Genomic DNA, 16,125 nt, shown 5'->3' on the forward strand with positions numbered 1-16,125 from the left:
AGTCTGTGATTTATGATATGATTTATGAGTGTTTTGATAGTTTTAGTGCATTTTAATTGTGAAATTAACTGCTGTGCCAAGTTGAAAGTTGGTTAGGATAACTGTGTGAAAAGATTTGAAAAGGTTATCTAAATATTGAGAAATGTGACCTAGCAACTGTAAAAAAAAAAAAAAAAACTGTAATGCATTTCTATTCTTTCCGCACACTGTTGCCTGCTGACTAGTCAATTGTAATGAATAATAAATCATAAATCTGTCAATAAATGCACTCAGATGAAGATGCGACCATGCATTATTTGAAATGCTACAGGATTGAAATTGATATTCATCTTTACTTTTCTCCTACCAGCCGCAGCTGACCATCAATATTAACTTTGCCACTTGTGGACACCATCACTGAAAGGCTTTAAAAAAAAAAAAAAAAAAAACTTTGAAGAAAAAAAAAAAAGAAATCATGGATGAGTCACTGAATCGCACAGATGAAACATTCATCAGGCTGAGGAGAGGAAGAATCCTCTGTGTTGATATAGTAGCTTCGATTTGTGCTGTTTTTGGCTTTGTCTGTGTAGCCGTGATCACAGGACTACCCAGGTGGAAATTGTCTATACACTCTGGATCATGTGCAGAATATGAAGGCCTATGGACTAAATGTTCTTTTAGCCATGATGCCAGTTCATTAACATGCAAAGCCAATTTAGATCCAGCCCCGTGGTCAGCTCGTTACTTTATAACTCTCTCTTTGGGTCTGGCTGCGGCTGCGGCTGCATGGATCACTTCACTCATGAGAATACAGTGCGTCCGTCCCGACAGTGCCAGGTGCTGCCTGGTTGGAGCAGCCTGTTTGCACCTGCTCGCTTCACTCACTACTCTCATCCCTGTGTCCTGGACGGCACTCAGCATCTTCCATGCTGATCGTGGTCTGAGCTCTGTTCGGTTCCACATGGGAGAGGCTCTGTTTGCAGGCTGGCTGGCCTCGTGTTTGCTATGCACGGCTGGGTTGTTGCAGTGCTGTTCTGGCCACCTCAGCAGGGCAGGAGAAGAAACCACCAACGCTGAGTCCTCCAGCCACAGCGACATCAGTTTGGACACACTGTTTAGCTCAGCCAGCCTAGACTCCCATGCAAATGCATGCATTAGTCTATTGTAAAAATGGTGACAATACTGATTGTCTTTTTTAATTCACTTATAAATAAGGGAAATAAAAACTGAAAGTATACGTTAATGTGTGCCACAAGCTCACATCAATAGACTTCGCATAATAAGGAGCATTTCATGTTTAATTTAGTCAAATAACGTCTTAGTTTTCTATCTGATGCTTCTTCCTTTGCCATATGGGCTGTTATAAGATTTTCCCAACAGGTGGCGTTGTGTTCCACCATTTGGCAAAAAGCAATTGTATTCTATTTAACGAATCGGTTCGTTCCAATGAACAAGACCAATTTCAAGTCATCTCTCAAAGGTGTTTTCAGATGTATTATTATGTTGTGATTATCACTATGTTTTCACTATTAGGTTATGTCGAATGTTGTGATTACTGTTCCAACATTTTTGGAAGGAATAGGCTAATAATAAGGCGAACAAACCTATTGTTGTTATTATTAAGAAGAAGATCATAATAGTAATAATAAATATTATTAATATGATTTACATAAAAATATGTACTATTCCATCTTTCATAGTACTCCTAAATAAAGTCATCCTTTTCAGCCGAGTGTTCTACAAACGCTTTTCGAATCGAGTCAATCAAGAATCGGTTCAAAACAATTCGTGTGAACAAAACATCACTATAATTCTGAGGAGTCTCCTCTTCTTACTTTGGATATTAACTGAAAGCTTGCAGTAACTACCCATGACAGCATGCAGCTAACTTTACCTCAAACGGATTGTCTCAATGTGGCTAGTTTTGGAGAAAAAATAGAGCTTATCGTACAACTTAACTAAAAAGAATTTAAGACCCTGGAAAAAAGTCTGTGCGGTTTTAAAAAAAATGAAGATAACAGCGTGAAGAGAGCCAAACGCTGAGCAGATTTTGCTTTAATCCTGCGTCTGGATCATGTGTTGGTTAGTGGCACGCGCTCTTTACTGTCCTCGCAGTGCGCGTGCAGTGTGCTACAAGTATTTGAAGCGATGAACTGGGGATATCAGCTCAACATATTACCTGAAATATCTTGAAGACTCCCTTACATCGTGGATTTTCCGGCAAAGGATGATAATGTGTTGTTTTTGAGGCAATATCTGGCTTTTTGAGGAGCTGTTTCCATTACACGCGATGGGAGGTGAATGGAAGTTGATGAGCGCGCGCTATGCTTCCCTAAATCCAGTTTTATGACATGAAGTTTTTTATTTTTACCTATTTTGATTACAGAGCCATGGATAAGCGCAAAAGACTGTTATTTTTCCTTTTTTACTTGATGTCAAAGTTTTACCTTAGTGACCAGCAGGTTATACGAATCGGTAAGTGATCTTCTATTATGACTCCTTCCTTCATTGTCACCTGCAGTTACTTGTTAATTTATAAACTTTAAGCATTCAGCATCGTTGTTCATTGTTGTCACGTTAGTGTTTCTTAATAGACTTGTGAGGTTTTTTTTTGTCATGCTTGTTTCAAAATAGACAATCTTGTATTTATTTTTGTGACCTCTAAACGCATTCTGTGCAGTTGTTGTATCTGCATATGAAAGCATATAGAATATAGCCTACATATTCATTGTAATTATCAGCATTGTCAATGATATAGCTAGCTACTATAATAATGTTTTGTTCCAGAAGTCAAACTAAGGGTTAAAACTTTCTACAAATTGGGATGGAATCATTAACAAAGAATAGGTCTCTCAAAATCCATTGTTCTGAATGTGATGGTTTGACATTGACCTTACATAAGAAGTGTCTTTGATGAGCCATCTTGAAAGTAAACAAACAGTAAATTCATTCCTCACTTCATATTAGACCTTCAGCATCATCATCACCAAAATGAGATTTGAGAGATTTGATCACTGGCTGTCCTCTGTGTGTTATTGAGATAAAGCCTGCTGTAGTCACATAGAGAACAGTACTGTATGGTGATTGCTGCTGTCTGACTTTGGCATCACGGTAAATCCCCAAAGCAGTTTTAACAACCTACATTAATCCTCTTTCCTACACAAGACTTGATTTGATGTTCCTCTCCAAAAGATGGGACTTCAGTTGAAACAGAAAGCTTGGCGTATTGCTTCTGTGGGATGGATTGTGAAAAAGAGAGCTGGAATACTATTTTATTGAATGCATTTCTTAAGAGACCACTACAAAATTATAAGTTTCTCTGGATTTACTATTTATATGTATGTGTTTGAGTAAAATTAACATTTTTGTTTTATGCAATAACCTACTGACAACATTTCTTTCAAATTTCAAGTAAAAACAGTCTTTATGAAGGACGCATGACTCAAGTCACGTCCAAGGTTATCCTTGAAGAAAAAAAAAAAAGCTTCCTTCTGCTCTGACAATGTTCCCCAACTCGAAGGATTGGTTTTCCCCGCAGGACAATGCTCCAATCCACACAGCCAGGCCAGGTGTGGATGGAGGACCACCAGATCAAGACCCTGTCATGGCCATCGCAATCTCCAGACCTGAAACCCCACTGAAAACCTCTGGAATGGGATCAAGAGAATGATTGAAGGTCACAAGCCATCAAACAAGCCGCCTAGCTGCTTGATTTGTGCCAGGAGTGGCACAAAGTCACCAAACAACATGCTCACATGAAAGCTGTGATTGGAAATCAGGGTTATTATTCCACCAAATATAGATTTCTTAACTCTTCCGAAGTTAAATCATTAGTATTGTTTTATTTAAAAATGAATATAAACTTGGCTTTGCATTATTAAAGGTCTCAAAACGTGGCATAATCTTTTCTGATTTTGACCAGTTGCCATTTTCTGCAAATAAATGCTCTAAGTGACACTGTTTTTTTCTTGAAATTTGGAAGCAATGTTGTCAGTAGTTAATAGAATAAAACAAAAATGCTCATTTTACTCAAACACATACATATAAATAGTATTAGGCTATTTAATATTATCAGGCTGTTTACTTTTAGATAACAGTCTGTTCAAACTGCAGTCTGATTGTTGAAAACAGAGATGATACAGGCACACTTCCTGATCATTTAAAATTAATTTGTTAAAGCAAAAGGTTTACAATGTACATTTTCTCTGTAAAAAAAAAAAAGAAAAAGAACATACATCATCCATCCATATATAAGCTACAATGAAATTATCTAAATTTAGGTTTACTGCAAAGACCCACTCTTAATGTTAGTCATTTTTCCTAGGATGTGTACTTGTGTGTAGAGCAGAATGAAAGAGTACTTTAGCCTCCGATGTAACCTCTTAACTGCCCTATTGATTCCACGGGTATTTCGTCAGTTCTGTCCCCGAGGGGACTTGTTTAGAGCACACCATGTGTGCGCCCTCTTTATCTGAGACATTTGTCAAAGTTTATCAGATATTGTAGGTTTACAGATGTTCTGTCATCTTGAACACACAGTGTTCTGTCTTTAAGATGGATGTGCATTGGAGCAATCATATTATTAGATATACACACACCCTTACACATACACATGAATTTGATAGGACAGTGTATATCAGGCTTGAGACACAGGAGACTGTCCCTGTGTGCTCTCAAAAATACAGGCGCATTCACCCACCATCTGTCATCGGAATGTTATGATTGGCATGTTGCAAAGCGCAAGGCACTGGAGACATGCAGTAATGGTGGGATTAGTTTGCATAACAGTAAGCTTTAATGGATACACTGACATTCCTTGGCTTTTCACAAATGTTCACGTCAACATTTCATGGCAGGTACAGCTATAGTTTCTGTTTCACAGATGATGAGCAAAAATTGGACTAACAATGTTGGATGATACAGAAGGAAACAAAATGTAAAGGTTTGCTTTTTAAAACTACTTATTTAAATTTTTTATTGACTCTATATTAAAGGGTTAGTTCACCCAAAAATGAAAATTCTGTCATTTATTACTTACCCTCATGCAGTTCCACACCCGTAAGACCTTCGTTAATCTTCAGAACATAAATTAAGATATTTTAGTTCAAATCCGATAGCTCTGTGAGCCCTCCATTGGGAGCAATGACAGAATAGATCAAGATCCATAAAGGTACTAAAAACTTATTTACATTGTTTCATGTGAGTACAGTGGTTCAATAATAATATTATAAAGCGATGATAATATTTTTGGAGCGCCAAAAAAAACTAAATAATGACTTATTTAGTGATGGCCGATTTCAAAACACTGCTTCAGGAAGCATCGGAGCACAGATGAATCAGTATCGAATCTGCTGTTCGGAGCGCCAAAGTCACGTGATTTCAGCCGTTGGCAGTTTGACATGCGATCTGAATCATGATTCGACACACTGATTCATTTATGCTCCGATGCTTCCTGAAGCATTGTTTTGAAATCGGCCATCACTAAATAAGTCGTTATTTTGTTTTTTTTGGCGCTCCAAAAATATTATCGTCGCTTTATAATATTAATATTGAACCACTGTACTCACATGAACTGATTTAAATATGTTTTTAGTACCTTTATGGATCTTGAGAGAGAAAGTGTCATTGCTCCCTACGGAGGCCTCACAGAGCTATCGGATTTCAACTAAAATATCTTAATTTGTGTTCTGAAGATTAACGAAGGTTTTACGGGTGTGGAACGGCATGAGGGTAAGTAATAAATGACAGAATTTTCATTTTTGGGTGAACTAATCCTTTAATTGTGTCCCTCTATTCAGGGACGAAATGTATGTAAATGTAAAAAAAACTTGGTAGCTTAGTAATTTAGTTTTTTACAATTGCTAACAAGCGTTTACCAATACTTAAAGTACTTTTTCTAAATTCTTAACACATAGCAACACACAAATCACACAATCAACCAAATTATACAAACTATAAATACAAACTCTACATTTCAAAATGCTAAAAACCTTTTTCTACATATGCTAACTCTATCAAAACACAGCAAACCTGATTCAAAATGAGTCATTCTGTCAAAACACTAGCACTAGTTTTCTATCCAACATGAGCATATAGTCAATCATAGCGCAATGACTGTCAAAATACTAACAGTTGATGACATTACAAAAACTGCATTACTTGTTATCTTTCAGTTCTGCCCTGCAGAAAATATCAAATCCATTGTTTTTATAATTCAGTTTCCTTTTACTGCAGTAAAAATAGAACGCTTACATAAGCCATTCTACATTTTTGGTTGAGTGTTGAATATGTGCATTCTTGGCAACATACTATCTAGTATGTCTATCTAGTACTATCTAGTAGTCATTACTTTATAGAATGTACAGTAGAAAAAAAGAAGAAGAAAGAATTGCTCGGGGCAGCCACTGGTCAAATGGGTCCCCTATGCAGAACTTCAGTTGCCTCCTTTGTTGAAATTGCTTTCTGGGGGTGGTGTATTTATGGTGCCCCCATACAGGGTGGGATGGTATCCCCTTGTTAGTTGGTGCCTTACGCAGATTGGTTATTCTACATATATGAAATCTAAGATACTGGAATCGTAGTAAAAGCTTTACATGAAGCTTTTACTGAAATGAAAACATGAAATTGCTGCCAACAACAACAACAAATCCAACATACATGGCCTTTGGTTACAATGGAAGATGTTTTTTCCCCGCTACAGAATAAAAAAGTATAAATTATGACTTTTTATCTCAATTCTAATTTTTTTCTTGCAATTGTGAGTTTATATCTCACAATTCTGACTTTTTTCCTCAGAATTGTGAGATATAATAATAATAATAACTTTATTTTGTATAGCGCTTTTAAAAGTCATTTCTCAAAGCGCTTTACATAAGTAAAATTAAGATACATAAAATAGGCGTAATAAAAACGCATTACAAAAGGTATTTATAAACAATGGGGAAAAACATTAAAATAAATTAGGAAAAAAAAACATAAAATACATCACATGACAACCGAATCACTTTTTCACCCAAATGCTTCCCTAAAATAATGAGTTTTAAGGGATAATTTAAATTTTTTTAGGGATGCTGCATTTCTAATCTCGGAAGGCAGAGAATTCCATAACTTTGGGGCAACTGAAGAGAACGCCCTATCACCCATAGTTCTTAACTGTGTTACCGGAACAACTAAAAGACCAGCATCAGCCGAACGAATGTACTAGGGTATTAAAAGCTCAGTAAGATATTGAGGAGCAAGTCCATTTAATGCCTTGTAGGTTGACATAAGAATTTTAAAATCAATACGAAATTTGACAGGGAGCCAATGCAAGGTCTCTTAAATAGGTGTTATATGATCTCTTTGTCTTGTCCTAGTCAAAATACACGCAGCAGAGTTTTGAACCCACTCTAGTTTGTTCAAAGTAGATTTTGATGCTCCTGCTAACAAGGCATTACAATAATCAATTATAGAGAGAACTAGGGTATTAACAAATTTTTCAGCTACAGGAAAACTCAGCATGGACCGTAATCTGGATATATTTCTTGATACGTGAAGATCAAATGTTAAATTGGAATCAAATATTACTCCCAAGTTTTTTTATTTGTTTTGGAACTGAATAACAGAGCCACCCACATGTAAAGCTACAGGTTCCACTCTGTGTAACCGGTGAGGCGAACCAATGAGCATCACTTCAGTCTTATCACTGTTTAGACATAGGAAATTAACAGACATCCATTTTTTTTATTTCTGTGATACAGTTAGAAAGAAATGAAACGGCCGCATTTACATCAGGTTTTGAGTGAATGTATATCTGGGTGTCATCAGCATAAAAATGAAAGTCAAGACCAAGAGACCTCAAGAGTTGGCCAAGAGGGAAAATATAAAGACTAAAAAGTAGAGGGCCTAAAATTGAACTCGAGGTACACCATATTTTACCACACCAACCTCAGATCTACAGCCACCCAACACAACGAATTGTTTGCGATCTGAAAGATAAGACCAGCTCAAAGCAGAATCATATACACCAAAGACAGACTCTAGGCGAGTGAGTAAGGTACAATGATCAATAGTGTCAAATGCTGCACTGAGATCAAGCAGAATCAGTATTGATAAGCATCCAGAATCGGAAGCCATCAATAAGTCATTTGTGACTTTAACTAATGCTGTCTCAGTGCTATGCATTTTTCGGAAGCCAGATTGAAGAGGCTCAGAGAGGTTATTTACAGACAGATGGGAGAGCAATTTTGAGGCAACAATACATTCTAAAATTTTAGCAATGAAAGGGAGATTAGAGATTGGACAAAAATGTTTTAGATTCTCAAAGTCACAGCTATTTGTTTTTGGAACTGGGGTTACAGCGACAATGGCACAACACCAGAAGACAGTTGAATAGCTGGACACAAAGAAGAAAACCATGACTGAAACAACCTAGCTGGTATGGGATCAATAATGTAATAGGAATATAAACTAGGAATTGAGAGAAAGAAATTAGAATTGTGAGATAAAAAGTCATAATTATGTTTTTTATTTCTATTCATGGCAGAAATAAGCTTTCATAGGTTCCACATGTGAGGTTTTTTTTTTTTTTTTTTTTTTTTTTTTAGAGATGCACAATCCAGCATATATTCTTCCTCCTCTCCCCTAACTCTTCTTGTCCCTTGTCCTGATCCAAGTACTCCTCTCCTCCTTCAACTATTCCTCTCTCTCTCACCCCGACATTTTTTAAATTCTCTGAGTTGTTCTGCATTCACACTGAACAAAACCAATTCAAAGAGTCCTATGTTATTGTATGTCCAAGTAATACAGTTTTTTACAATCATTAGGACACATTTCTCAATACTTAGGTCACTTTTTCAAAACTCTTCACACAGTTCTCCTAACCAGCTTTCATCTTGGCACAGCAGTTAATTTCACATTCAAAATGCACTAAATCTACCAAAACACTTCATTCATGTCTCAAATCAACTCATTCTTCCAGAACTTTAGCAAAGGTTTCACATGACAAATACACTTTATCAGTCATAAAATACTGACCTAAAAACACTAACATCAGGTATCATTATACAATGTTTTCTTTTGTAAAATTTCTTAACAAAACAAGAATAACACTGTCTGTTGTTTATAATTCACTGCAGTTTGTTACATGAACCTTGTTTACATAACAGTACAAAATTATTCCGAAGTTTTCCTCTTTGAATGGATGATAATGAAATTGAAAAACGAATGCTTGTTTAGGTGTTCAGTTTCATCTAATTGTTTTGATAGTATTTGATTTTTTAGATTCAGCATATATTTCATTACAATATTACTGTAGAAATGTAGCAAATTGCTGTCTTATTCAGTTTTGTATTATGTTATTGTTTTGAACATAAGTTTAACAGTTTTGAAAACAGTATGTAAGCATGTGCAAATTGGCCTGTACGGACAAAGAGTTTTGGCAGTTGTTGTGTCTGAGTGAGAAAAGAATTCATGAAATTTGAGAGATGAAGTCATTGAATGCATTTTGTGCCAAAGCAATGATAAATGATCCTCAGTTTAGCCCACATAGACTTCTGTTTTGCTCACTGTGTGAAGAGTTTTGCAAAAGTGACCTAAGAATTGAGAAATGTGTCCTAGTGTCTGTAAAAAAAAAAACTGTAAAAAGAACTTCAGCACCTGACTATGCCTCCAACTGAGACTGGAATCTGCTATTTCTCAATATTTCAGTGATTTGCTAATTAAAAAATGCTTATCAATTGTTTCAGTATATTTTATATATTTTTCAATTCTTTTGAGCTGCTGTTGTTGCAGAAGTAGAGGTTTTATACTATATTGAAAGATTTAGGTGTTCATTTCTGTCATGTTTAAGCATTTGCAAATAAGATTAGGAAGATCCATGATTTTGGTATTGGGTAAGCTTGTATGAAAAGAAAATTTAAGCCTTTTAGAAACGTGTTAATTGACTGCATTTTGTGTGAAAACGCCATGAATTGTGTTAATGATATGGTCACAACAGACAGATGTTATGCTAATATTGTTTAGAGTTTTGAAAATTTGACTAAAGGTTGTACAAAAGTATGTTAGCTATTAAAAAAAAAAACTGTACAAAAAGTTTGGTAATACTTAAAGCATTTTTGTAAAATGCACTAAATAGGTATTCAAAATACATGTTATAATGCATTATAATATTAGCCTTATTACTTATTACTTCCTTATTACATTTGAAATTTGTTGATTGTCATGTGTTTTAATGCATTATACTTCCTGAAGGTGTAATATTGAATAGATATTAGGGGTGTGACGAGACAGGTATCTCACGAGACGAGACGAGACGAGACGAGACTCGAGACTGAGTTCACGAGACGAGACGAGATTTTTACACACTATTTTTAAGAAATCCTCAATGGTGAAATCATGACTTGAAAAAATATTCTGCAGGTGTATTTGAAATGTTTTAACTAATCATCTTGTAATGAATGTCATTTCAGTTCTACTTTCTGAGTGTGAATTATCATATGCAGTAAAAGACAACAATACTCAAGTACTGTAAAAGGTTTTGCCACAAACTAAACTGACTGACTTCACTTCTGTATTATTTCAGTCTCTTCAGACCTTACTGTACATGATTTATGAGCTTCTACAACTTTAGACCTCCTAACTGAACTCCTTTCCACAAACTGATCATAGAAATAAAAAGAGTATAAATAAAAATGTTAACACTTTACAATAAGGTCTCATTTATTAACATTAATGTATTAACCAACATCAACTAACAATGAGCAATATATTTGCTACAGTATTTATTAATCTTTGTTTATTTTATTAACAAACATATATGTTAGTTAATAAAAATAGTCATTATTTTTTAGTTCATAGTTTACAGTGCATTAACTAATGTTAACAAATGAAACCTTACTGTCTGTGCTTAATAAGATTAAGAGAAAACTGTTATCCGTTTTCATGTCAGTCATGCAAATAAGACCACATGTTTCTTTGATACAGAGCTGAGAGATGGTTACAACTACACTGCCCAGCCTAAAATAGCTTTCATATTGAGAGATATCTGTATTCATCAGGGAGCCGCTTTCAAAATGCGGGGTATTGAGATCACGTTTGAATACGCGCTTAAACACTTTCACTTTCAACGCCCGCGCGTAACTCTGTAAATATGGAGCGGCGGAGTCCGTTCCCTTTCGATACTTCACTCGTACTGCGTATGGGGAAAGGTCTCCTTTTTCCCCGTTACTGAAGCCTTTTTCAATAACGCAGTGTAACTGCATCGTCATTGGTTCACTCATAGACAAGTTGTTGAACCAATGATGGCGCGGCATAGCTGCGCGACCTATGGCGACAGAGCTCGTGAATATTCCCGCCGAAATGGGCGGGGTTAGGGCTATATAAGCGGGCGTTTCGCCATAGGATTTCAGTTCTCTCTCCTTCAGCGACGACTTCACATCGCTCCTCGCTGATCTCCGGCTGAAGCCTTCGCCGCCTGGAAGAAGCTCGCCTGGAAAGAAGCTCTCGCCGCCGTCGAAGAGGCTCCCGCAGCGGACTGCTGAGCTCGCCGAGGAAGAAGCGCCGGCGCCCTCGCCGACTGCCGCCTCGAGCGCCGTCTCGAGCCGCCCGCTTCCCGCTTCCGGCCGCCTGCCAGTCCGTCTCCTGCCGCCATCCGGCGCGCCTAAAAGAGCGAATTTCCCGCGGTTTATTGCCGCTCTAAAAGAGCTTTCCAACAGCGGTTTTCACTGCTCTAGCGGCCCTCGCCGCTCTAAAAGAGCCCCTCAAACGGCGTTTTCACGCCGGCGGCGTTGTTACAAATGCCGCGCCACTCGTGTGGCTCATGCAGAGCCCCTCTGCATGACGACGACGGTCACGGTGAGTGCGTCGGCTGCCTGGGCAGACCCCATGCAGAGGCCGCGCTCACCGGGACCTCGTGTTCTCACTGTGAGAACATGCGTCTCGCCTCTCTGCGCTCGCGGATCGCCTTCTTCAGTGAAGCCGATCTCGCCGCTCGCGCCCTCCCGTCATCTTCCTCCCACGAGCCGGCTAGGAAGAGACGGCGGGGCAGAGCGGCCCAGCGCACGGAGTTGGATGACGTCACGCCGGCTTCCCCGCGTGCCTCACCCTCTCCCCCGAGAGAGCAGTCCCCCGTCCTGTTCTCCCGCCCTCGGCAAATGCGAGCGACCTCATCTCTGCGGTTCTGAGGACGAGCCACTTGACGACGTCATGTCTCCCGCGGCCTCTGAATCCGAAGGTTGGGCCGGTGATTCTGACCCCGCCCGCCCTCCCTCGCTGGAGCCCATTGACTGCAAGCCAGGTATGGATGCCGAGCTGTTCCGCATCCTTTCAAAAGCAGTAGAGGTTTTGGACCTCGAATGGGCTCCGCCAGAGGAGCCATCACGGAGCAGGCTCGATGAGTGGTTCCTGCCGGGTTCCCGCCAGGCCCCTCGTCAACGCGCCGTGCCGTTTTTCCCAGAGGTTCACAACGAGCTGACGAAGTCGTGGCGCTCCCCGTATTCTGCCCGCCTATGTACTACGAATTATTCAGCTCTCACCTCTGTGGATGGCTCTGAAGAGAAGGGTTACAAGCATCTACCGCCCCTGGACAAAGCGGTGGCGGCTCACCTCTGTGCCCCCACGGCTGTGGGTTGGAACACTAAGAGGGCCCTTTTATCCAAGCCCTGCGGGACCACTTCTGCCCTGGCTGGCAGAGCATATACGTCCGCGGGCCAAGCTGCCTCAGCGCTGCACGCCATGGCTATTCTCCAGGTGTTTCAAGCGAAGCTCCTCCGTTCTCTTGATGAGTCTGGCGTCGATGCACCTGCCTTCCGTGACCTCCGCAGCGCCACTGACTTAGCCCTGCGTGCCACAAAAGCCACAGCTCGATACCATTCAGCCCCTTGTCACGCGGGCCGAGGCCTGGCGGGCCATCCCCGGAGTGTCAAGCTGGGTTCTGGGAACCATAAGTCGAGGCTACTCGCTTCAGTTCGCTCGAAGGCCCCAACGCGCTTCAGCGGGGTGCTTCAGACTTCAGTCAACACGGACGACGTTCATGTCCTCCAAGCCGAAGTCATGTCTCTTCTGAGGAAAGGAGCTATAGAAATAGTCTCCCCCTCAGAGAGCAATTCGGGGTTCTACAGCCGTTATTTTCTAGTTCCCAAAAAAGATGGCGGCCTCAGACCCATCTTAGATCTCAGGCTCTTGAACCTCTCCCTCATGAGACGGAAGTTCAAGATGCTAACGCTGAAGCAGATCCTCGCGCAGGTTTGCCCCGGGGACTGGTTCTGCTCGCTGGACCTGAAAGATGCATACTTTCACATCCAGATAGCCCCCCATCACAGGCGATTCTTGAGATTCGCGTTCGAGGGTGTGGCTTACCAATATACAGTCCTTCCATTCGGACTGTCCCTAGCTCCTCGCACTTTAACCAAGTGCATGAACGCGGCGCTTTCCCCACTGAGACAGATGGGAATCCGGGTTCTCAATTACCTCGACGACTGGCTCATCCTAGCCCAGTCACGAGCCGAGCTGGAGCATCACAGATCCGTGTTACTCAGCCACTTTGAGTGCCTGGGTCTTAGGGTCAACTTTGCCAAGAGCTAACTGCTCCCCAGCCAGCGTATAACGTTCCTGGGTGCAGTTTTCAACTCAGTCCGTATGACGGCTGTAGTATCTCAAGAGCACGCTCTGGCCATTCAGCAGCTCGCGGCATCGGTCAGGAACAGAGCCTATTTCCCTCTGAAGTTTTTCCAGAGGATGCTAGGGCTGATGGCTTCCGCCTCCCCGGTTCTGCAGCTCGGCCTTCTTCGGATGCGGCCTCTGCAGTACTGGTTGAAGTTCCGGGTCCCTCCTCACGCCTGGCGGCACGGCCGCCTGCGTCTCAGGGTCAATCAGGCCTGTTTGGCAGCTCTGAAACCCTGGATGAACCCTGTATGGTTCAGCCAAGGAGTACCCCTACAGGCGGTGTCCAGAAGGACGGTGCTCTCAACGGATGCGTCCAACACAGGTTGGGGCGCTCTTTGCGAGGGCAGACCGGCCTTCGGCTCGTGGTCTCACGAGGAATGCCATCTGCACATCAACTGCCTCGAGATGTTGGCAGTGATTCGAGCCCTTCATGCATTCCAGGAACACCTGACAGGGCGCCACGTCTTAGTCCAGTCGGACAGCATGACAGTGGTGTCATACATAAATCACCAGGGCGGTCTTTCGTCCAGCCGCTTATGCGCTCTGGCGAAGCGTCTTCTGGAATGGGCATCACCGAGGTTTCAGTCGCTCAGGGCGACTCACATACCCGGGAGAACAAACTTGGGAGCAGACATGCTATCTCGGAGCAATGTCCCCTCAGACGAGTGGATGCTCCACCCCCAGACGGTTCTCATGATCTGGGAGTTCTTCGGGAAGGCAGAGGTAGACCTCTTCGCTTCAGAAGGCAACTCTCACTGCCCAATTTATTTCTCGAAGGAGGAAGATGCGCTGGCCCATGTCTGGCCCAGCACCTTCCTTTACGCTTTTCCCCCGATCGCTCTGATCCCACAGGTCATCAGACGAATCAGGGAAGACAAGCACAGAGTCCTCCTGGTGGCCCCGCTCTGGAGGAGCCAAGTTTGGTCCTCAGAGCTGTTCAGGCTTTCCACAAAAGCTCCGTGGCCGATCCCCCTGAGACGGGACCTCCTCTCTCAGGCGAACAGGACGATTTGGCATCCCCAGCCAGAACTCCCTCGACGGGAGCCTGCCAACCTCCCTGGGGACGTGCTGAATACCATTTCTCAGGCGAGAGCTCCGTCCACAAGACGCCTCTACGCCCAGAAATGGTCGGTCTTTGTTGACTGGTGTTCTACACGCAACATAGACCCAGTGGAGTGTGACGTATCCCCGATACTGTCTTTTCTCCAGGAGCGTTTGAATCTGGGTCGCACCCCTTCAACGCTCAAAGTTTACGTAGCAGCCATTGCAGTGTTTCACGCTCCTATCGCTGGCCAGTCAGTGGGACGAAACAACCTCGTGGTGCGTTTCTTGAGAGGTTCTAGGCGATTAAATCCTCCTCGTCCTCTCACTGTTCCCACCTGGGACCTCTCTTTGGTCCTCAGAGCTCTTAAAGGGCCTCCCTTTGAGCCACTGCATTCAGCTGACCTCAGGCCCCTGACGCTCAAAACCGCTCTGCTACTTGCATTAGCATCAGTTAAGCGAGTTGGTGACTTGCTGGCCCTCTCCATGAGCCCTGCATGCCTTGAGTTCGGGCCCAACGACTCCAAAGTCGTTTTGAAACCTAGGCATGACTACGTCCCTAAGGTGCTCTCGACTCCATTCAGAGCACAGGTTATTTCCCTCTCAGCGCTTCCTCCCTCGTCGGACGAGCGAGAGTTGGAACTACTCTGCCCTGTCAGGGCATTAAGGATCTACGTTGATCGATCACAGCCTTTTCGGCAATCTGATCAGCTCTTTATCTGCTTTGGTGGCCGCACCAAGGGGTCTTCGGTCTCAAAGCAACGTCTTTCGCGTTGGATAGTCGACGCTATTGCTCTTTGTTACACCTCTATGGGCCTCGACTGCCCCATAGGAGTTAGAGCTCACTCTACTAGAGGAATGGCTTCCTCTTGGGCCTGGTCTAGTGGAGTTTCGATTAAAGTCATCTGTGAGGCGGCCGGCTGGTCCTCGCCGTCTACTTTTGTCAGATTTTATCATTTGGACATTCTGACCTTACAAGCTCGGGTCCTCTCGGTATGATCCAGCGGCCTCTATCGAGCTCCGCTTCATGCCACTCTGGGAGTTAACTCCCTTTTTGTAGTGTAACGAGGGTTCGACGGCTCCGGCCTTCTCACTTGTCCTCTGGTTCCCTCACGGTGCCCAAGACAAGTCCAGTCGGTCCCTGCTGTGGCACGGCGCGGTTGAATTCGTTCCCCATACGCAGTACGAGTGAAGTATCGAAAGGGAACGTACTCGGTTACTAACGTAACCTCGGTTCCCTGAGATACGGAACGAGTACTGCGTTACTTGCCGTGCCACGAGGCTGCGGCTTCAGTGTCGTCGCTTCAGTCAAATGACCTGAAATCCTATGGCGAAACGCCCGCTTATATAGCCCTAACCCCGCCCATTTCGGCGGGAATATTCGCGCGCTCTGTCTCCATAGGTCGCGCAGCTATGCCGCGCCGTCATTGGTTCAACAACTTGTCTATGGGTGAACCAATGACG

General features: G+C 42.3%; 1 protein-coding gene across 1 annotated transcript in view; it reads left to right on the forward strand.

The window, feature by feature from the left end:
• The first annotated feature begins 2,326 nt into the window (after positions 1 to 2,326).
• Positions 2,327 to 16,125, forward strand: part of grik1a (glutamate receptor, ionotropic, kainate 1a) — an 88,576-nt gene continuing 74,777 nt past the window's right edge. The window contains exon 1 of the mRNA XM_067397938.1: positions 2,327 to 2,454. Within this exon, the coding sequence (XP_067254039.1) occupies positions 2,331 to 2,454 (124 nt within the window). The 5' untranslated portion in view covers positions 2,327 to 2,330. The remainder of the gene's footprint in view (positions 2,455 to 16,125) is intronic.

This window comes from Chanodichthys erythropterus, chromosome 10 (genome assembly GCF_024489055.1).
Source record: "Chanodichthys erythropterus isolate Z2021 chromosome 10, ASM2448905v1, whole genome shotgun sequence".
In the NCBI taxonomy this organism is placed as follows: domain Eukaryota; kingdom Metazoa; phylum Chordata; class Actinopteri; order Cypriniformes; family Xenocyprididae; genus Chanodichthys; species Chanodichthys erythropterus.